This window comes from Gekko japonicus, unplaced genomic scaffold, assembly GCF_001447785.1.
Source record: "Gekko japonicus isolate JY-2015 unplaced genomic scaffold, Gekko_japonicus_V1.1 scaffold1198, whole genome shotgun sequence".
Taxonomy (NCBI): Eukaryota; Metazoa; Chordata; class Lepidosauria; order Squamata; family Gekkonidae; genus Gekko; species Gekko japonicus.
The window spans coordinates 479,612-501,991 of record NW_015170924.1 but is presented as its reverse complement, the minus strand read 5'-3'; the positions used below and the strand labels follow the sequence as shown (position 1 = coordinate 501,991).

General features: G+C 51.6%; 1 protein-coding gene across 1 annotated transcript in view; it reads right to left on the bottom strand.

Annotated features, from left to right (window-relative positions):
* Positions 1-4,184: 4,184 nt before the first annotated feature.
* SUPT5H (SPT5 homolog, DSIF elongation factor subunit) overlaps positions 4,185-22,380 on the bottom strand; it is a 46,522-nt gene continuing 28,326 nt past the window's right edge. Inside the window, exons 20-30 of the mRNA XM_015418789.1 lie at positions 20,473-20,598; positions 20,285-20,369; positions 18,398-18,502; positions 16,429-16,531; positions 16,095-16,222; positions 12,513-12,618; positions 12,222-12,380; positions 9,823-9,991; positions 7,831-8,034; positions 6,333-6,428; positions 4,185-4,816 (exon numbers count right to left, since the gene is read on the bottom strand). Of these exons, the coding sequence (XP_015274275.1) occupies positions 4,673-4,816; positions 6,333-6,428; positions 7,831-8,034; positions 9,823-9,991; positions 12,222-12,380; positions 12,513-12,618; positions 16,095-16,222; positions 16,429-16,531; positions 18,398-18,502; positions 20,285-20,369; positions 20,473-20,598 (1,425 nt within the window). The 3' untranslated portion in view covers positions 4,185-4,672. The remainder of the gene's footprint in view (positions 4,817-6,332; positions 6,429-7,830; positions 8,035-9,822; positions 9,992-12,221; positions 12,381-12,512; positions 12,619-16,094; positions 16,223-16,428; positions 16,532-18,397; positions 18,503-20,284; positions 20,370-20,472; positions 20,599-22,380) is intronic.

Genomic DNA, 22,380 nt, shown 5'->3' with positions numbered 1-22,380 from the left:
CTTTGCCCACCACACTAGCCACGGCGCATGCGCAGGGGAAGGCGGGCGAGCGGCTTAGCCAATCAGGAGTCGGGGAGAAGGACGCATGCGCCGCGTTGGTGGGGCGGCGGAATGGAGAGCGCCCGGGCTTTTCCCCCTTCCTCCGGGCTAAGAGGTCTCTCTGCTTGGACACGCCCACCCTTGGACCCCTGTCCAATCGCGAGGCTGGAAGCCTCCAGGGCTGTCAGTCAAGTCGCGGAGGTTTCCCCCCCCGCTGCCCCTCCGAGTCAAGGTGACAGTTGATTGGCTGCCCGTTCGCGGCACGAGGCGGCCGCTCTGACGCGCGTGGTCGCGCTGTCCAATGCTAGGAAGGGAATGTTCTCGCGCCGGATTGGCGCTCATCGAGTGACTTTGAATGGCCGAGCGCGGATGAGAACGTGATGATCCCGCTGGGTTTTAGGGTTGCCAACTCAAGGCTGGGAAATTCTGGGAGGGTGGAGCCTGGAGGGGGCGGAGTTTGGGGCAGGGCGTCAGCTGGGTATAAGGCCATAGAGCCCGCCCTCCGAAGCAGCCGTTTTTGATCTCTGTGACTGTCACCTGGAGATAAATTGTAATTCCGGGAGATCTCCAGGCCCTCCCTGGAGGCTAAAAATACAACAAACTCCATGTGAAACAGTCCAGTAAATAATATAACACTCTTTATATTCAATATATATAAATTCAGTAAGTCAGTAGCATGCAAAAGAAAACTTAGACCCAGAACTTTGCTCTGTTGCTTCAGACCCACGCTGCTAACCCCACCTGAATTTTTCAAGAGAGTTTTTCTGCACAGGTAACAGGGCTTGTTACAAACTTCCTGGGATGAATGATTTGGGAGTGGGGTCTGTCCTGCTGCATATAGCTTACTGGTATGTACAGTTAGATTCGAGTCCAGTAGCACTTCTAGAGATGGAGATTTTCAGAGCAGGAGCTTTCCAGTCAAATCTCCCTTCACTGTGCTCCCTCTAAACTGCGGAGTCTCGTGAGCAAGAATCCTACTTTGTGAGCAACTGGCATTCAAGTTGTGAGCGATTTGGCCGCTGCATAAATTCATTCGCTCTGGAGCCAAGGCAAAAATGTGTGAGCCCGAGGCTAAAAAACTGCGAGCTAGCTCACACTAACTCAGCTTAGAGGGAACACTATAGGAGTGCAGATCTGAGTATTTGAATTGCCTTCAGAAGGTGGAGGGGTGTCCTAAAGGGTGAGGAGGAGGAGAAGAGATTGGATTTATACCCCGCCCTTCACTACCCAAAGGTGTCTCAGAGCGGCTTACAGTCTCCTCTCCCTCCCCCTCCCCACAACAGACACCCTGTGAGCAATGTTCCCTCTAAGCTGCGGAGTCTGGTGAGCAAAAATTCTACTTTGTGAGCTACTGACATTAAAGTTGTGAGCGAACGATTTGGCTACTGCATAAATTAGTTTGTTCTGGAACCATCCTTCCCGAGCTGAGACAAAAATGTGTGAGGCAGAGGCTAAGAAACTGTGAGCTAGCTCACACTAACTCAGCTTAGAGGGAACACTGCCTGTGAGGTAGGTGGGGCTGAGAGAGCTCTCACAGAAACTGCTCTTTTTTCAAGGACAGCTATTGTCAGAACTACGGCTTGCCCAAGGTCATCCAGCAGGTGCAAGTGGAGTGGGGAATCAAACCCGATTCTCCCAGATTAGAGTCAGCGCACTTAACCACTACACCAAACAGGTACAATACATGTTGTAATCAGATTGATTAGAGTAGTGGTGAGAACTAAAAACCTTAAGTTTGCTCCATCCAGTTACCTTTCTTCGTTAGAACTCCCAAAGCACCGCAGAGCTTTCGCTTTCGATTCAATGTTCTCCCGTCTCCCCTCCTGCAAGGGAGATATGTGCTCATACCCCATACGCAAGCAGACTCTGCTCTTGTAATTCTGGACTGGTCGAGACAATTGAGCACGTTCTTTTATCTTGTCGATCCTATCACGAGATTCGTTCTGAATTCATTTCGTTCTAAACATATGCCAATAATTGTCACTGATCCAGGCAGGAATAATCAGTTTTATTGTACTCTGCTTTTAGCTGATATTTGTAATGAAACTACTGGTAAGGTAGCAAGGTTTTGTGCTATGGCTATCCTAACCAGACAAGAAGAAGAGATTGGATTTATACCCCGCCCTTCACTTGGAGTCTCGGAGCGGCTTACAAACTCCTTTCCCTTCCCCTCCCCACAACAGACACCCTGTGAGGTGGGTGGGGCTGAGAGAGCTCTGACACAAACTGCTCTTTTTCAAGGACAGCTGTGCCAGAGCTTGTGACTGACCCAAGGTCACATCCAGTGTTCCCTCTAAGCTGAGTTAGTGTGAGCTAGCTCAGTTTTTTAGCCTCCATCTCACAGATTTTTGCCTTAGCTCAGGACGGAGGGCTCCAGAGCAAACTAATGTATGCAGTAGCCAAATCGCTTGCTCAGAACTTTAATGCCGGTAGCTCACCAAGTAGAATTTTTGCTCACAAAACTCCACAGCTTAGGGGGAACATTGGTCACATCAGCAGGTGCAAGTGGAGGAGTGGGGACTCAAACCGGGTTCTCCCAGATTAGAGTCCGCACACTTAACCACGACACCAAACTGGAGACTATTACTTCTTAGGAAATTTTAAAATCCATGTTGTCCTAACTAAAAATTTTATCTGTATCAACGGTCTGGCTGTATTTTTGCTGTTAACTGTATGTAACGTTTTAAGGTATTTGCTGATCTTTGATTGTAAGAAATCAGATTGACTGATGGATTGATCAGAGCAGAGGGGAAGTGCTTGGGGCCAGAAAATTAGCATCTGTAATGAGATAAGAATCCTTGGTGGTGGTGGGTGTCCATTGTTCTCAACTTGTGAATGAGCGCAAGTCCAGCAATGTAGCACTGCAGTTTCCCCTCAAAGTTCCTTTGCTTGAGAACTGTATGTAGGATCCTGTTACGTCATTTTGCACGACTTAATGTGTCACGTCGATACCTTTGCTCTGCTTCAGTTCTTTCAGGCCGGTTCCGGACTTCTACGATCCGGATGCATTGCTTATTGAATGTCCCGTTTTGTTGACTGTACTCCCTGGATTGGGTTTTTGCGCTCGGTTCTGTGAAAATGGGTGTCCTTCAGCTTCACTTCAGTCTCACCTGCTATGCATCATACACCACCGGTGACCACTGCATATGGTCTGAGATCGGAATGGGCCCACGGCAACTTCTGCATCCGGACTTCATCAGATGATGAAGAAGAGGAGATTGGATTTATACCCCGCCCTTCATTCAGAGTCTCAGAGCGGCTTACAAACTCCTTTCCCTTCCCCTCCCCACAACAGACACCCTGTGAGGTAGGCGGGGCTGAGAGAGCTCTTTCAAGGACGGCTCCTGAGAGAACAGCTCTGAAACAACTTGTGACTGACCCAAGGCCACACCAGCCGGCTCCATGGGGAGGAGTGGGGAATCAAACTCGATCCTCCCAGATTAGAGTCCGCGCACTTAACCATGACACCAAACTAGGAGAGCTCTCTCAGGCCCACCTACCTCCTTCGGGTAGTGAAAAGCGGGGTATAAAAAGCAACTCTTCTTCTCGGTGTAGTGGTTAAGAGCAGCGGACTCTAATCTGGAGAACTGGGTTTGATTCCCCACCTCTCCACATGCAGCCAGCTGGGTGACCTTGGGTCAGTCACAGTTCTCCCAGAGCTCTCAGCTCCACCTACGTCATAGGGTGGTCTGTTGTGGGGAGAGGAAAGGAAGGAAACTGTAATCCATTCCGAGACTCCAAGTGAAGGGCAGGGTATAAATCCAATCTCTTCTTCATCATCTGATACACAAGTTGCGTGGGCCCATACCCACCTTAGACAATATGCAGGGGTCACCTGGGAGGCAGGTGGGGCTGAGAGAGCGCTTTCCAGAACTGCCCTTGAGAGAACAGCTTGGAGAGAACTTGTGACTGACCCAGAGTCACACCAGCAGCTGCACGTGGAGGAGGAGTGGGGGAATCAAACCCGCTTTCCCCAGATTAGAATTCGCGCTCTTAACCGCTACACCGAACTGGCTTTGAAGCCAGACCGGTATTCCATCTCGTTCTGTGCAGCACGATCGAGATGGGTGGCCGTGTCAGTCTGTCTGTAGCAGCAGAAAAAGAGTCCAGCAACACCTTAAGGACTAAGAAGGTCTCTGGCAGGGCAGGAGCTTTCGTGAGTCACGGCTCGCTCCTTCAGCGTGGAAAACACTCAACTGGAGATTTCTTCCCAGGGCACAAAGAACCAGAGGTGGGGAGTTTCTCTACCCCAGGCAAACACGGCGAGCGCATGAGAAGATTCTTCTTTTTTTTTTTATTGCAGCAAGCGACACACGAGCTGGTTCGGTCTCACAGGATGACACAGAGAGATGTAAGAGAGAAGCAAAGGCCTCCGAACGCTCTACGTCCTCGGCCTCTCCCGCGGAGGCCCCTGGACTTGCAAAAGGGGGGAAAGGTTGTTCCTGTTCCCTGAAACCCACAAATTTGCTGTGGGGGGGGGGGGGGGAGAGAAATAAAGGAGGATCGGAGGAGGACAGTGTGGTCAAGGGGGGGTGTCTGTACAAGGACCGGTTGCATCAGTCTAGAGGCGATCCCACTTAACGAAAATAAAACCCGCAAGACACGCGCACAGAGTTGTTCTCCGTCCCCCTCTCTACACCTCCAGCAGCTTGCCGAGGAAGCGGAGGTTGAGGATCTTGAGCTGTTCTTCCAAGTCCATGCGGACGATGCCGTCCTCCCCGTCGATGCTCAGCAGCTCGCCCATGGCCTCTCGGTCCTCTCCCAGGATGACCTTGACCTGTAGGGGAGAGGGAAAAGCTGAGTGACGGAGACGAAGGAGAAGGGGAGGGGGAGCCAGTCACAAAGACGGGAAGCAAGGATGTCGCGATGGCCACAGGATTAAACTGTTTTAAAGGGGATTCGATAGAGTCATGGAGGAGAAGTCTATCAATGGCTACCAGCCATTGTGACTGAGGGCACTAATCCTCGGAATCCCAAAGCCAGGAGGGCAGCATCAGGAGAAGGCCTCGTCCTCCCTGTCCTGTTGGTGGCCGTCCAGAGGACTTGGCTGGCCACTGTGTGAGTCAGGATGCTGGACCAGGTGGACCCTCACTGGTCTGACCCAGCAGGGCTCTTCTGATGTTCTTATGAAGGCCTTGGCCTCTCTGTCCTGTTGTTGGCCCTTCAGAGGACCTGGCTGGCCACTGTGTGAGGAAGGATGCTGGACTAGGTGAACCCTCACTGGTCTGACCCAGCAGGGCTCTTCTTGGGTTCCTATCAGGGGAAGGCCTCAGCTTCTCTGCGCTGTTGTTGGCCGTCCAGAGGAACTGGCTGGCCCGTGAGAGACGGGATGCTGGACTAGAGGGACCCTCACTGGTCTGACCCAGCAGGGGTCTTCTGAGGTTCCTATCAGGGGAAGGCCTCGGCCTCTCTGCCCTGTTGTTGGCCCTCCAGAGGAACTGGTTGGCCACTGTGTGAGACAGGATGCTGGACTAGAGGGACTCTCATTGGTCTGATCCCACAGGGCTCTTCTGATATTCTTATGAAGGCCTCAGCCTCTCTGCCCTGTTGTTGGCCCTCCAGAGGAACTGGTTGGCCACTGTGTGAGAGAGAATGCTGGACTAGATGGACCCTCCCTGGTCTGACCCAGCAGGGCTCTTCTGATGTTCTTATGAAGGCCTCAGCCTCTATGCCCTGCTGCTGGCTCTCCAGAGGGACTGGTTGGCCCCTGTGTGAGGCAGGATGCTGAGCTAGATGGACCCTCACTGGTCTGACCCAGCTGGGCTGTTCTGATGTCCTTATGAAGGCCTTGGCGTCTCTGCCCTGTTTTTGGCCCTCCAGAGGCACTGGATGGCCTCTGTGTGGGACAGGATGCTGGACCAGATGGACCCTCACTGGACTGATGAAGCAGGGCTCTTTTGATGTTCTTATCAGGGGAAGGCCTCGGCCTCTGTGCCCTGTTGTTGGCCCTTCTGCCAGCCAGTAAAAATCGGATTTGCTGTAAATTTATGTATTTAGCTCAGTCTGACAAATGTCACATCTGATTTTTGATGGGTGCTTCTCCCCTGGAACCGTAGGATTAGCTAGTTACCTGTACCCCCTTACCTAATAAAAAGAGTCATGCTTTATTTTAAGTAAGATGATTAGACTCAATAAAGTGCTCAGTTCCTCTGGCGGACCAGCAGAGGCAGAGACTCTTTAATATTTTGTTTGTTCTTCACAAGCGGCGCGAGGGCGACGTTTCCCCCAGGAGGACTGCAGCAGAAATGCTGCCCAGACAGACGGAGCCCATCTTGCCGGTTCTCTCAACGCACCTTGTTGTTCTTGGTCGGAGTGACCGGCTCCAGGTGCTCGCTGGAGATGCTGACCACCTTCTCACTGTCCTTCAGGTAGACGGAGCACATTCCACCCTGGGGAGCGGAGAGGGGGAGACGGAATTAGTCAGCGGCAAAGGCCAGAGCTCTGGCCAGCAAGGCTGGTTCCGGAGGCAGGGGAAGAATTCCTCCCTGGGCGATCCTGGACCGTCAACTGCCTTCTAGTTATCCTCACAAACGTGAGAGTTGCGAGGGCATGGGAGACACAAAGCTACCAGGATGCCCAAAAGGCTATAGAAGGGAGTGGGGAAATATATTGGGTTGGATGTCGAGGAAAGCCCCTCGCGTTGGGGGGAAAAGCGCTGCTGGTCGTGGAATGGTTCAGTGGGATCCAACCTGCTGGCTGAAAAAGGCCGATGAGGCACCCAGTAAAATCTTCAGGTGCCACCGGAGCATTCTGAAGGGGAGGGACCCTGGCTCAATGGGAGAGCCCCTGGAGAGCTGTCGAGAGGGGCTGTGGCTCAGTGGCAGAGCCTCTGCCTGGCATGCAGAAGGCCCCAGGTTCAATCCCCGGCATCTCCAGTTAAAAAGGCACCAGGAGGGGGGTGGTGTGAAAGGCCTCTGCCGGGGACTCTGGAGAGCCGCTGCCAGTCTGAGTAGACAGTTAGGGGCTTTGATGGACCAAGGGGGGGGGGGTCTGATTTAGTCTAAAGCAGCTTCATGTGTAAAACTGGACCCCCCCCCCACATCACTGAAGCACCTGCATTTAAATTTCGGAGGGTTGGAGGAAATTAAAGCGGGTTGGGGGTCAATGTTCCCTCTAGGCTGTGGAGTCCTGTGAGCAAAAATTCTACTTTGTGAGCTACTGGCATTAAAGTTGTGAGCGAGCCATTTGGCTACTGCATAAATCAGTTTCCTCTGGAGCCACCCTTCCTGAGCTAAGACAAAAATGTGTGAGCTGGAGGCTAAAAAATTGTGAGCTAGCTCACACTAACTCAGCTTAGAGGGAACACTGGAGCCATCCCTTCCTGAGCTAAGACAAAAATGTGTGAGCTGGAGGCTAAAAAATTGTGAGCTAGCTCACACTAACTCAGCTTAGAGGGAACACTGGTTGGGGTTCCAGAAGAAGCCTTTCTTCTCGACTTAGCAGCTCTAGTGTTCTCAACCAAGAATTAACAGAGACAGATCCATCTGCTTATCTGCTTTGGGGGGGGGGGGGGGATAGCGGTTGAACCTCTTTCCTTTCAAGAAACACAATCCAGGGAAGGCGGCCTCTCTGTTGCACGCACAAAAAAGGCTGGATCTGTAAGCCTGAGCCAGCGGGAAAGAAAAACGAGTCCGGTTTGATCAAGGACGCCCAACTGGTGCCTGAGACCTGGATGGGACTTCTTCCAAGAGGGGCGGGCCCCATTCTTACAGGCTCTCACCGCTGCCAATCAATCTTCCCTCCCCTTTCCAGCCAACCCACGCTGACCGGGACAACCCTGCGTCTACTCACGGTCACGCTACGGATGACTCCCGTCTGCCCCACGACCTGGCTGTCCAAGTAAGTGTCGCGGACGATGACCTGGATGTCTGTGGTGACCCAGTCGCTGGAACTCTGCTCGATGCCGGAGCCCGGGGTGTGGGGGTTGTAGCCGCCCGGAGAGGGAGCCCCCGGGGTCATGGGGCTGTAGCCCACGGGGCTCGGGCTGGGGCTTGCCTGGAGCAAGGGGGAAAGGTGGAAGAGAATGTGTGAGACGGGATGCTGGCCTAGAGATGGACCCTCACTGGTTTGGTCCAGCAGGGCTCTTCTGATGTTCCTATCAAGGGAAGGCCTCGGCCTCTCTGCCCTGTTGCTGGCCCTCCACAGGAACTGGTTGGCCACTGTGTGAGGCAGGAGGCTGGACTAGATGGACCCTCCCTGGTCTGATCCAGCAGGGCTCCTTCAATGTTCTTATGAAGGCCTCAGGCTCTCTGCCCTGCTGTCGGCCCTCCAGAGGAACTGAAGGAAAACTGTGAGGCAGGATGCTGGACTAGATGGACCCTCACTGGTCTGACCCAGCAGGGCTCTTCTGATGTTCTTATGAAGGCCTCAGCCTCCATGTCCTGTTATTGGTCCTCCAGAGGACCTGGCTGGCCGCTGTGAGACGGGATGCTGGACTAGATGGACCCTCACTGGTCTGGTCCAGCAGGGCTCTTTTGATGTTCTTATCAGGGGAAGGCCTCGGCCTCTCTGCCCTGTTATTGGCCCTCCAGAGGACCTGGCTGGCCACTGTGAGACGGGATGCTGAACTAGATGGGTCTAGATCTGTGGTATGACAAACTCTGGATGCAGTTCATTATGGGGGAAATAGCAAATGGAATAGCTAATCATTCAAACGAAGACTATCAAACAACTTTTGTGTGTAAATGGTCCCCAGTAATTCAGTTCCTTTCAGAAAACGAAGTAGTTCCCTCTGTCGTGAAAGACCAACTTTAGCTCTGTTTCTGATTATATTGCTTCAATCATTGTTAACACACTGAGGCTACCAACCACTATATAGGCTGATGTATGCAAAAAGATATATAACACGCATGTGTTCTCAATTCATGCTAGTGGATTGTGTTAACAAAGCAAATCCAATTTTATTTTGTTCATTATATTTCTGTTATGTTTTTTTCGCTGTTCTATGTTACATGTTTAAAATAAAATAAAAATTAAGAAACCTAGATGGGCCTGATCCAGGAGGGCACTTCTGATGTTCTTGCGTTCTCTGCTCAGGGCAACGTTCTGACCACCCGCGTGCAGCTCCCTTCTTCTTCATGGACCAGAGGAAATGTTCTTAGAACACGCCCCCTCCCTCTCCCCCAGTCTCAGGACCAGTCAGCTCACAACACTGACCGGTGGGAAGGTCTTACTTTAGTTGGATCTGGAGAACCTGTGTTTGGTTTCATATATGGTTAGCAGTAGAGCTGAATTTGCCCACTGACAGCTTCAAAAGGGAATTAGATAGGCATATGGAGCAGAGGTATAGATAGGGACTCTGGGGCAAGTGATGCTCTGTCTTCTTGGTGCTTGGGGGGGGGGGTCAACAGTGGGAGGGCTTCTAGTGTCCTGGCCCCACTGCTGGACCTCCTGATGGCACCTGGTATTTTTGGCCACTGTGTGATACAGAGTGTTGGACTGGATGGGCCTTTGGCCTGATCCAACATTGGCGTCTCTTATGTTCTTATGACCCTTCCCTTCAGTTACTGCATCAGCTGCAGCTGAATCTTCCGCAGTGCCTATGGGGATTTTGCCTTCCATTTCCTGACAGCACCCCCTCCGCCCCGTCTTCCATCTCCAGGCCTCCTTCTAACAACAGAGCCATTACAGACAATCAAGTATGCACACTGCCGAGTCTGAAAATGGCTCATCGAACGTCAGAAGAAACAGCCGGCTCTTGCCGGGTCTGGGATTCCCTAGCAGGCAACGCAGTGTTTCGGGTTGCGACGAGATCCCTCTGCGTAACAGGTTTTCCAGTAGTACCTGGTAGGCCATAGGCGATGGTGTTGGGTGGTAGCTGGCTGGCGAGTGGGTGTTCTGGTAGCCTACAGGACTCGGTGCCACTTGATGGAAACTCTGAGGGCTGGGGCTGGGCTGGTAGGAGCCCTGAGGGGACGGGACGGCGTACGGAGAAAACTGGTCTGTGTTGTACCTGCAGTGGGGAAGAGAGAGAGAAGCGAAACCGGTCAGCAGACCGAGGAATGGCGAAGAGCAGTGGAGTAACCCTGATTCGGTAGCAGCAATGCAGGAGTCGGTTGTAGTATGAATGGGAATATAAAGATTTTTATATATAGGTTTTTTCCTTCTTGATTGTTCATATTCATATTTCCCCGGTTTTTATAGATTTATTCTTTAAGTAATATTTTACTAGGATGTTAGAAAGGTCTGCTAGATAGAAGGCTTTCCTCTTGTAGGTCTGATATTGTTAGCAGACAACATAATAGGTACAAAGTTCATGATTCTGTAGTTCTTAGGGCAAACCTTTCAATGTCTGGGTCAGATAAGATTTTAGTCTCCTATCAGTAATGAATACTTTTGTTTGGGATATGAAGAATTCCTGCCCATTATCATTTAGGTTAGGTTAAGTAAACACTTAGTTTGACGTAGATATATGTTTCTTTATATCTGGCCGATCAGAGGATTATTACTCAAATTACCACTGTCTTTTATAACCTGAGCCTTCGGGGAGGGCGGGATATAAATCCAAAAATAAATAAATAAATAAACCAATTATGCTGTTTGAATATTGTTTTCTCGATGATGTCAGTCCATGTATAAAATTTCGTGTATTTCCTGAATATGTTCAGAATATGTTCACGGAGAAGATGAAGAAGAAAAAGAAGAAAGTTGTCAATTTTGGATGGACTATTTGGTCTAATTGTTTTCCTGTTAATTGAAGCATATTTCCTGAATATGCTGAGAAGAAAGTAGTCAATTTTGGATGGACTATTTGGTCCAATTGTTTTCCTGTTAATTGAAATAAAACATAGATCTTCCTCCTCATTTGACTTCATTTTTGACATGGAATCTAATATGTACAACACTGTTTCTCCTAAAGATACCAGTTTAAATCCACGACGATAGATTCAGGTGGGGGTCGCCGTGTCGGTCTCAAGCAACAAAATGAAGCTTGAGTCCAGCGGGGCACCTTTAAGGCCAACAAAGTTTAATTCTGGGTAGAAGCTTTCATGTGCATGCACACAAACACTTATACTGAGAATTAAACTTGTTGGTCTTGAAGGTGCCGCTAGACTCACTTTGTTCAGTTTAAATGCACGACGCCGGTAACTTAATGGACTCTAAGAAAGCGAAACCCTCCACTTTTGACCACTCAACAGTAGTGTCAAATTTAAAACTGAGCTGGCTCAGTAGAGAAGAGGAGAAGAGATTGGATTTATACCCCGCCCTTCACTACCTGAAGGAGTCTCAAAGCGGCTTACAAACTCCTTTCCCTTCCCCTCCCCACAGCAGACACCCTGTGAGGCAGGTGGGGCTGAGAGAGCTCTCTCTCGAGGACTGCCCTGGAGAGAACAGCTCTGACAGAACTACGGCTTGCCCAACGTCATCGGAGATCTTTCAACATCACCTGCTGCCTGGTGCTTTTAATTGGAGATGCCGGGGATTGAACCTGGGACCGTCTGCCTGCCGAGCAGAGGCTCTACCACTGAGCCACGACCCCTCTTGACAGCTCTCCAGGGCCTCAGACGGAGGTCTTTCAACATCACCTGCTGCCTGGTGCTTTTAACTGGAGATGCCGGGGATTGAACCTGGGACCTCCTGCCTGCCAAACAGAGGCTCTTCCACTGAGCCACAGCCACCCTTCCTAAAAACTGAGATGAGAGTAAAAGGGAAGCTACAACGACCCCAGAGGGTTTTCAAGGGAAGAGATTCCAGAGGTGGTTTGCCACTGCCTGCCTCTGCATAGCAACCTGTCAGCTCGGCCGCTGCCATAGCTGGTGGAGGAGGGAGGAGGTGATGGATGGGACTGTTGCTGTAATGGAATCCTAACTTTCGTTTTCTTCCCAGCTCCTCTGATCTGCTAGCCTAAGCCGGTGACCTTGGTACCTTGTTGCTGCTTTCTCTGAGAATGTAGACCCATTAGGTTGGGCGGGCGTTTGCCAGTTCCCTGATTGGCCCAGGTTACTGTTCGCCTACTCAGGGAAATGTTGAGGGGTTAATGTTTATATCCTGTTTTACAAAGTGTATGCGTATTCCTCCATTTTAACATACTTCACCTGTATTGTTACTTGTTCTTTGTAAATTATTAATAAGATGTTAATTGCAGAAGGAAGGAAGGAAGGAAGGAAGGAAGGAAGGAAGGAAGGAAGGGGAAGAGATTTTGGGGAGGCCCCCCACATCCCTTCCACCCGTGGTACACTCACATGGCCGGGGTGCCGGGCGTCTGAGGGTTGTACGGCGGATTAACCTGCGGGGAAGACGGATCGGGATAGCCCGGGGTCTGTGGGTTGGGCGTCCCCCCATAGCCTTGCGGAGACGGGGTGGGCTCGTCGTCAAAGCCGTAGTCAAACTCTTCGTCAGCTCTGTGGAAGAGACGGGATGAGAGAGACCGAAGAACTCGGGCCGTCCGTGGGCACCTCCCCTCCCATCAACATCTGCGTCGACCTTGAGCTTCTGAGCCCCTCTGCCCCGCCCCTCCGCTGAGTGGCACCAACCTGGAGGGGGTGTTCGGGTTATTGGGGTCCCAAGCCCCGCTCTGCGCGGGGGTCCGGCTGCCGTCGTGCAAGGGCGTCTGAGAGCCGTAGTGAGGAGTCCGGTTGCCTGGAAGACGGCGCATGGTTAAAACCTCGAAACGTGGGTTTGCGCTAGCAGCTGTTTCAGTGCTTTGCCAACTTTTACTGAAGAGCAGTATGAAAACACAGTAATTTAGAAAAATAACACAGATGTCCTATGTGCCTGCAGATCTGAAGCAGGTGTAGAACTCTGAAAGGGACCGAGCCACTGAATGGAGAAACCCATTACCGGAGGCTCAGAAACCTGTCCTTCCTGTCAACCAAGGACAGTTGACAGGAGGAAACCTCTGCACCCTAGGGGGTGGAGTTGACTGGTTTGAAGTGAGACAGAGAGTTCAGAGCGTGTAGGGGGAGAGAGCTACGTGAGTTGCCGTGGAGACCGTGAGGATTCTGTGTCCTCTGTGGAAGTTATTAGCCTAAGTGACCAGTAGGAAAATAAGTTTTTACGGCTAGGTCTATTTAGAGAAAGAAGAACTGTGCCTATCTGAAACCATTACGTTTATGACCTTTACTGAAACCGCTACACTTCATTCATTTCTTCAATTCCTGTCCCCTAGGCAAGTAGGAAAATAAGCTTTTACGGCTAGGTCTAGTTAGAGAAAGAAGAACTGTGCCTATCTGAAACCATTACGTTTATGACCTTTACTGAAACCGCTACACTTCATTCATTTCTTCAATTCCTGTCCCGCCATCCCCGCAAGCTTCTAAATAAACTCTATTTGTGTTCAAGAGAAAACCACTGTTTTATTTAGTGTAAAGGATCCCCTTTTACCTCAGAGCCACACACTGACGGTTCTGCCACTCTACTAAATGAAACGAAGCCATCCTGTTCTTCCGGTCCAACTAGAGAGCCTCTGATGGCAGCAAAATTAAGCTGAAAATGTTACGGAGGGCCAGGGGACAGCATCACACACCTCACGGCACATTACAGAGAGGTGCCTTTACATAAAAGGAGGTTTCAGAAAAGAGCAAAACCTTACAGGTTTGTGGGGTGAGGGAAGCTCCTGATCGCTCCCCCCGTACCTACAACTGTGCAAACGGCTTGTTCTTTAACATGGATACGCTTGATTGACTGAATTTGTCCAAGTTGCTGGATTCAGCCCCTCTCCTCCTTCTTCTGAGGGCTCGACAGACACTGAGCAGCCTCAGGGTGCAGGAAACAATCAAAGGCTTTCTCACTTCAAAAAGGATGTGGACAGAATGGGGCGGGTGCAGAGGAGAGCAACGAGGATGATCGGGGGCCTGGAGACCAAGAAGTCCTATGAAGAAAGGCTGAGGGACTTGGGAGCGTTCAGTCTGGAGAAGGTTTTTTGGGAGGGGGGGCATGATCGCTCTCTTGAAGAATTTGAAAGGCTGCCACTTAGAGGAGGGCAGGGAGCTGTTCCTGTGGGCAGCAGAGGAGAGGACTCGCAAAACAGATGCTTTGCGACCCCTGTTGGAGCAAATGAAGACGCTCGACGAAACTTTTGCTGCACAACAATAGCAACTAAGTGAGAACATTAAAGAAAACAGAGCAAACAGCCGAGAACCTTAAAGAAGTGGATGCCAACACTAAAAAGCTTAAAAAACAAATGCAGGAGATGGAAAAGAAGAGAAACTCAGATGAAGCCCAGCTTCTACAGCTGCAAATGGAAAAGGCAAGCTTTATTCTGAGATTTCAAGGAGTTCCTGAGATTAAAGGGGAGAATCTAAAGCAGATCATGATTGATTCCTTGGGGCCGGTTGCAGATTTAAAAGCGGATGTTCTTCAAAGCGAGGTGGATGTGATCTATAGATCATATTCAGAATTTATCAAAAAAAATAATCTGCCCGGCGAGGTGGTGGTTAGATTCTCCAGAAGACAAGTGAGAGATCAGATTTTAAAGTAGGGGAGCGGTGGCACAGGGGATTTATCCTCTGGTTACAAGTAACATCTGAGCTGAACAGGACTGCTATCAGTTCTAGCCCCGCACTGGTGTGAGCTACCAGCCTTGTCCCCAGCTCGCCGTCCACCCAGAGGTTCGAAAGCTTCGGTGAGTAGATAAAATGGGTACCACTCCTTAGAGCGGGTGGGCACACCAAAACTCCCCGGTGGGGGAGGTGTTAGCCGGCGAATGGAAGGTTTGGCTCGCAAGATCGAAAGCCTAGAAGATCTCTTGGGCATCAAGAAGCCTGTAATGGGCCGTTCCGGCCAGGCAGTGGCAGTATGGAGCTGCGACCTGAAGAGTCCTGGAGAGGAACAGCTGACGTCATCCAGCCAAGCCAAGCTGAGTGGGGAAAATGTCGTCCGGATCACGTCTGACTTGCAACTGAACAAATCCCCGTTGGCTGCAAAACGTGTGCTACGTAAAGATTATATGTGTTGTCCTCCCTTACCCCTATAAAGCATTGTTAGTTCCTTGTGAAATGAGTAACTGTAAATCGCTCAGAGCCAGCAGCTCTGCAAGGATTGAGCGATCAATAAATTGAAAGATTATTATTATTGTTATTAAAGGCAACAAATGGAACCACCCTTAAAATTGATGGCAAGAAGTGTTTTGAAAGACATTCCCTTTGAAATAAGAAAGAAGAGGGAAAAATACAGAGACTTGGCTTTGTTTTTACAAAAGAATAACAACCCCTACAAATGGATTATACCTGAAGGGATACTGTTTAAATTTAAAGACAAGAGGGGAAAAATTGAGTCTGTTATGAAAGCGAGTGCGTTCTTGCAGCAGCAGCTTGGACCACCAGAGGAAGAAGATGAGGAGAGTCACAAGGGAAGTGACGATGAAACACCTACTGGAGAGGACTCGGATTCGGAACTTGGGGCGGCGGCCCCTAAGCAAGGATATCGTTTGAGGGAAAGAAAAAACAAAAAATGAGATGCTGATTTTTTCCTGAGGTCTGTTTCTTAATAATATATAAGAGTTCTTTTGTATTGTTCTTTAAGAAGTCAGAAGTCCTGGACTTGAAACATACAAGCGGATATAACGATCACATTTAATGTAACCAATCTTGTTAGTTTTACTATAAGCGTGGTATTGCAACCATTATATGACCACCACCTCTTGGGTTTTTTGTGGTTTTTCTTTACTTTCTCCTGTAGTTTATAGTTCCCCTTCCCAATTTTCTTGTACTGTTTTAGAAAATAAAAACACTTTAAAAAATAAAAATAAAAAAGGAGAGGACTCGCAAGAATGGGTTTGAATTAAGGCTGGAAAGTTAGGGGGAAAGTTTTTTACGGTAAGAGTAGCCCAGCAGTGGGATTGGCTGCCTAGGGAGGTGGTGAGCTCCCCCCACCCTGGTAGTCTTCAAGGAACAGCCAGAGGAACGCTTGCCAGGGATACTCTAGCCTGATCCTGCCTTGAGCAGGGGGTTGGACTGGATGGCCTGTAGGACCCCTTTCAGCAATACGATTCTTAGTATCTACCTCCTCCTCCCCCCTGTCTTGCTAACAGGCACCTTCCCCAGTAGCTTTCCCCACAGGAAGGTCATCTAGTGACTCCTTCCCTCCCCCACCGAACAGGAGCTCCTCCCACTCACCGTCATGCAACGGAGTCTGCGAGCCGTACATTGGGGTGCGGGACCCGGAGCCGTACATGGGAGTCTGAGAGCCGTACATAGGGGTGCGCCCGTAGGCTGAGGTCATGCCGTCCGGCCTCTTCGAGCCGCTGTTGAAAAGAGAAAGAAGCCCTGGGTTAAAGCTGGTGCCCCCCACCCCGAAAACCAAGTGAACTTCGGGTTACCCTGAAGAAAAGTCCACAAGCCCCGCCTCTGCGTACGCGGATCTTGGGGGAGTGAGAAGGATACAAAAATAACGTGCAGGCAGATCCCCAATAACTGGAGGTGGATCTCTAGCCCTCCTGCTGGCTCTTACACTGTGGTGAGACGCTGCCGGTCCACGGAGATCGTCTGGCAGGTGGAGTGCAGTTCCACACGGGCGGTGGACTCCGTGGCATCCTTGACCACACCGATATAGCCTGGAAGAGAGCAGAGCGCCGGTCAGCCAGCAGGATGCCGAAGGGGCGGAGAAGAAGAAAAGGCCCCACAGACTGAAATCTTCCCACTGGATTGTTGGGAAACCAAATCCCTAAACCACATGGAGTCTCTCGAGAGCCGAAGAGGGCATCTCGGAGCATGTCGACGCTGTGAAATGGAAACCAGGTGAACTGTGGCTCCGTGAGAAAAGAATCTGCTCTGAATGCAGACGATCCCAGCCTCTCCACCTAGAAGGTATGCAAGCCCCTTGGCCTGAAACCCCACAGAGGGGCTGCTATTCAGCAGAAAGCAGGCTGACCACAGCGTGACTCAAGATTAGGCACCTTCATGCCGACTCTGCACTGCGATGGAAGTCAGCGGCCAGCGATTAACACAGAGACTAAGGGGGCAAACTAGAGTGGCAAGCTCCGGGTTGGGAAATATCTGGAGATTTGGGGGGTGGGGCCTGGGGAGGGCGGGGTTTGGGGAGGGAAGGGGCCTCGGCAGGGCGTGATGCCGTAGTGGTTAGGAGGGCCAGTCTGGTGTCGAACAGCTCCGAGAGAACTTGTGACTGACCCAAGGTCACACCAGCAGCTGCATGTGGAGTGCGGACTCTAATCTGGGAGAACCAGGTTTGATTCCACGCTCCTCCACATGCAGCTGCTGGCGCAACCTTGGGTCAGTGACAAGTTCTCTCGGACCTGTTCTCTCAGGAGCAGTCCTCGAAAGAGCTCTCTCAGCCCCGCCGACCTCACTGGTGTAAGCTGCTCTGAGAATCCTTCAGGTAGTGAAGGGCAGGGTATAAATCCAATCTCTTCTTCTTCATAGAGCCCACCCTCCAAAGCAGCCATTTTCTCCGAGGGAGCAACAGTAATAGCCAGAGATCTCCAGCCACCACCTGGAGATTCAGACAACAAATATATTCACTGCAAAAACCTTATTTATAAGTTAAAGTGTTCTATATGTTCCATCTTATAAAGTGCATTGCGTATTATTCATAATATTCTAAAACAGGTATATTCATTGCATGCAATATCAACAATAATAATCAGTTTGTACGATCTAATAGCTACCAGTCAATTTACATCCTTTTTACACAATCAACCCCAACGGGAGTTTCTAGACTTGTACACCCGCTTTTCCTTGCTTGTAAGTCTTCTAAAGGGGGAAGTTTCCTTTTGTGGTTACATTGTTTAAATTGATGTTTGTTGCTGGTCCTACAAAAGGCCCATTAAGCAGCTGACAATCATAGATGGAGCGCTCCTGTCTTTCTCAATAGTAAACTGACTGATAGCTATTAGATTGTACAAACTGATTATTATTATTGATATTGCATGTAAGGAATATATATACCTGTTTTAGAATATTATGAATAATAATGCCCTTTATAAGATGGAACATATAGAACACTTTAACTCATAAGTTTTTTGCACTGTATATATTTGTTGTTTGACTGTTTTAACACTGCAGCTCGAGTTTCCACCACCTGGAGGTTGGCAACCTGAAGCCAAACCCAGAACCACTGCCTCTCACCCACCCACCCTGCGCAGGCCGCCTGCACTCTCTGAGAGGGGCAAGCGATAATATAAACCACCTCTACAGGGTAATCCCACCTCTCTTCCAAAGAGTCCGGGGGCAGGTGTACGTGCTCCTCCCCCTCGGCCCATTTTATTTCCACGACGCCACTGCGACGTAGGCCAGGTGGAGAGAGAATGACTGTCCCAAGGCCACCCAGTGAACGTCTCAGCTCGGGAGGAATTTGTCCGCAGATCTCCCTGGTCTTATGGTCCTGCACTCTAGCCCCCGCCCTGGTTCTCAGGGGTGCCTGGCTAATGCCCACGCCCTCCCCGCAAAGGAGGCGGCCTTACCTTTGTAGGGCCCTTGCGAAATCCGCACGGTCTGCCCAATGAGGTCGTTGTCTCTGCGCCCACGGCCCCGGCTCATCCCGCCCCCTCCAAAGCCACCGTGTTGACCTGCAGGGGCGAGGAGGAGGGTGTAGCGAATTAGAACAGATCTGGGCCAGTCTAAGCTGAGTTAGCGTGAGCTAGCTCACAGTTTTCTAGCCTCCAGCTCACAGCTGTCTTAGCTTGCGAAGGAGGGCTCCAGAGCAAACACATTTATGCAGCAGCCAAATCGCTCAGTCACAACTTTAATGCCAGCAGCTCGCCAAGTAGACTGTTTGCTCACAGGACTCCACAGCTTAGAGGGAGCACTGATCTGGGCCCATCTGCTCACTATCTCCCAAAGGTGCTCCGAGCACAAGATAAAAGGCCCAAATCATGATCTCGACAGAACATCAGTCTGCTGTTCCCCAAGAATGCCCCCGGAAGCCTGGAACTGGGAAATATCCCTTCTCAACCAGCAGCAGGCCCACAACTACGGCGGGGCCTTGGGGGGGGGGCTCTGCCCCCTTGCTCAAAGGCACAGCCCCACAAGAATTTCTCCTGCAAATGCTTTCCCCTCCAACCATTTTAAAACATTTTTTTAAAGGTATGCTCTCCTTTAAGCCGAATGGAGTGCTGTGCTTGACTAATTCCCGCATCGAGCAAGGGGGTTGGAGTAGGTGACCTCTAGGGTCCCTTCTAACTCTGTGTCAAGAAACCGGTCTCCTTTCAGAGAGTTTTCCTGCCTCCTAAGTGTTAGCTTTCTCGACTATAGAAGTCATCAGTCCCACCTGCTGGCTTGTTCTCAGGAGTGTTGCTTCGGCTGGCGGAAGTGATTCACTTGCACCAGCTGAGAACTGTCATCTAAAGTGACTGAAAGCTTGCAATTTAGGGATCTAGACTGCTAACAGCTTTCGATCGGCTGAACGACTTTTCTTTCTGCACGGAGAGCTTCAGCCCCACCAGCAAAAAAACTGCACCACAAGCCACAAAATCCTAGCTACGGGCTTGGTCGGCAGCAGCAGACAGTCTCCACTTGGGCTGTGCCCAATGCTCCCTCTAAGCTGTGGAGTCTTGTGAGCGACTGGCATTACAATGGTGAGCCAGCGATCTGCTCCGGAGCCCTCCTTCCGGAGCAGAGACAAAAATGTGTGAGCCGGAGGCTGAAAAATTGTGAGCTGGCTCACACTCACTCGGCTTAGAGGGAACCCTGGCTGTGCCATGGGGGGAGGGACGTGCAATTTCATTAAAGGTAAAGGTATCCCCCTTGCTCGAAAGCCAGTCGAATCCGACTCTAGGGTTGCGGTGCTCATCTCCGTTTCAAAGCCGAAGAGGCAGCGCTGTCCGGAGACGTTTCCATGGTCATGTGGCTGGCATGACTAAACACCCAAGGCGCACGGAACGCTGTTACCTTCCCACCGAACTGGTACCTATTTATCTACTTGCAATTTCTTGCTTTCGAACTGCTAGGTTGGCAGGAGCTGGAACTAGAGACGGGAGCTCACTCCGTCTTGCGGCACACTCGGGTCTCGAACTGCCGAACGAACGACCTTCCACAGCCTGCAGTTCAGCGCCTTAACCCCTTGATCCACTGCAGCTCCTGGTACCTACTGATCTACTTGCAATTTCTTGCTTTCAAACTGCTAGGTTGGCAGTTTCATTAGAAATTTCATTAGAGTGCCTTTAATCTCAAGAGCACCAATCACAAGGCATCTTCCAGGAGGGGCCATAAATCAGAAGAATGGCGTGTGCACTTTGTGTGCCGTGGGTCCGAGGTCCGCCGCTCGGTATTCTCAGCTAAAATGACCTGAGGCTGAGACCACACGCAACCCGCCCCCCTCCCCCAACACACACGGCCACCTCCGGACCCACCTCCTGCACTGGGGTGCATGGGGCTGTTGATCCGAGGACTCATGGGTGCGAACCCGCCGATGGTGACGTTCATGACATCCCGGGGCTGCAGGAGGCGGAGGGGAAAGCGGATTACTTCAGAAGGGAAACGGACGGCAAGGGCTCACCCCTCCCCCGGTATGGACCTCTGCCCCGAAAAAGCATCCCACCTTTGAGCCTCCGGCCAGGACCAAGTGGCGTGCCTTGCAGACAAACATGCCTCCGTTCTCCACCAGCTTCTTGCAGTGCAGAAAAACGAAGCCCTGGAAGAGGTGACGGATCTCTCCCTCACGTCCCTGCAAGGAGAGGAGGAGCCAGTCATCAGAACATGCTGGGCTTTTCTACCTTTTCCTACTTAGTGGAGGGGCTGTGGCTCAGCGGCAGAGCCTCTGCTTGGCATGCAGGAGGTCCCAGGTTCAAGCCCCAGCATCTCCAGTTAAAAGGACCAGGCAGGGGGGGATGGGAAAGACCTCCGCCTGAGACCCTGGAGAGCTGCAAAGGGGCGTGTGTGGCTCAGTGGCAGAGCCTCTGCTTGGCATGCAGGAGGTCCCAGGTTCAAGCCCCAGCATCTCCAGTTAAAAGGACCAGGCAGGGGGGGATGGGAAAGACCTCCGCCTGAGACCCTGGAGAGCTGCAAAGGGGCGTGTGTGGCTCAGTGGCAGAGCCTCTGCTTGGCATGCAGGAGGTCCCAGGTTCAAGCCCCAGCATCTCCAGTTAAAAGGACCAGGCAGGGGGGGATGGGAAAGACCTCCGCCTGAGACCCTGGAGAGCTGCAAAGGGGCGTGTGTGGCTCAGTGGCAGAGCCTCTGCTTGGCATGCAGGAGGTCCCAGGTTCAAGCCCCAGCATCTCCAGTTAAAAGGACCAGGCAGGGGGGGATGGGAAAGACCTCCGCCTGAGACCCTGGAGAGCTGCAAAGGGGCGTGTGTGGCTCAGTGGCAGAGCCTCTGCTTGGCATGCAGGAGGTCCCAGGTTCAAGCCCCAGCATCTCCAGTTAAAAGGACCAGGCAGGGGGGGATGGGAAAGACCTCCGCCTGAGACCCTGGAGAGCTGCAAAGGGGCGTGTGTGGCTCAGTGGCAGAGCCTCTGCTTGGCATGCAGGAGGTCCCAGGTTCAAGCCCCAGCATCTCCAGTTAAAAGGACCAGGCAGGGGGGGATGGGAAAGACCTCCGCCTGAGACCCTGGAGAGCTGCAAAGGGGCGTGTGTGGCTCAGTGGCAGAGCCTCTGCTTGGCATGCAGGAGGTCCCAGGTTCAAGCCCCAGCATCTCCAGTTAAAAGGACCAGGCAGGGGGGGATGGGAAAGACCTCCGCCTGAGACCCTGGAGAGCTGCAAAGGGGCGTGTGTGGCTCAGTGGCAGAGCCTCTGCTTGGCATGCAGGAGGTCCCAGGTTCAAGCCCCAGCATCTCCAGTTAAAAGGACCAGGCAGGGGGGGATGGGAAAGACCTCCGCCTGAGACCCTGGAGAGCTGCAAAGGGGCGTGTGTGGCTCAGTGGCAGAGCCTCTGCTTGGCATGCAGGAGGTCCCAGGTTCAAGCCCCAGCATCTCCAGTTAAAAGGACCAGGCAGGGGGGGATGGGAAAGACCTCCGCCTGAGACCCTGGAGAGCTGCAAAGGGGCGTGTGTGGCTCAGTGGCAGAGCCTCTGCTTGGCATGCAGGAGGTCCCAGGTTCAAGCCCCAGCATCTCCAGTTAAAAGGACCAGGCAGGGGGGGATGGGAAAGACCTCCGCCTGAGACCCTGGAGAGCTGCAAAGGGGCGTGTGTGGCTCAGTGGCAGAGCCTCTGCTTGGCATGCAGGAGGTCCCAGGTTCAAGCCCCAGCATCTCCAGTTAAAAGGACCAGGCAGGGGGGGATGGGAAAGACCTCCGCCTGAGACCCTGGAGAGCTGCAAAGGGGCGTGTGTGGCTCAGTGGCAGAGCCTCTGCTTGGCATGCAGGAGGTCCCAGGTTCAAGCCCCAGCATCTCCAGTTAAAAGGACCAGGCAGGGGGGGATGGGAAAGACCTCCGCCTGAGACCCTGGAGAGTCATAAAGAGGGGCTGTGGCTCAGTGGCCAGAGCCTCTGCCTGGCATGCAGAAGGTC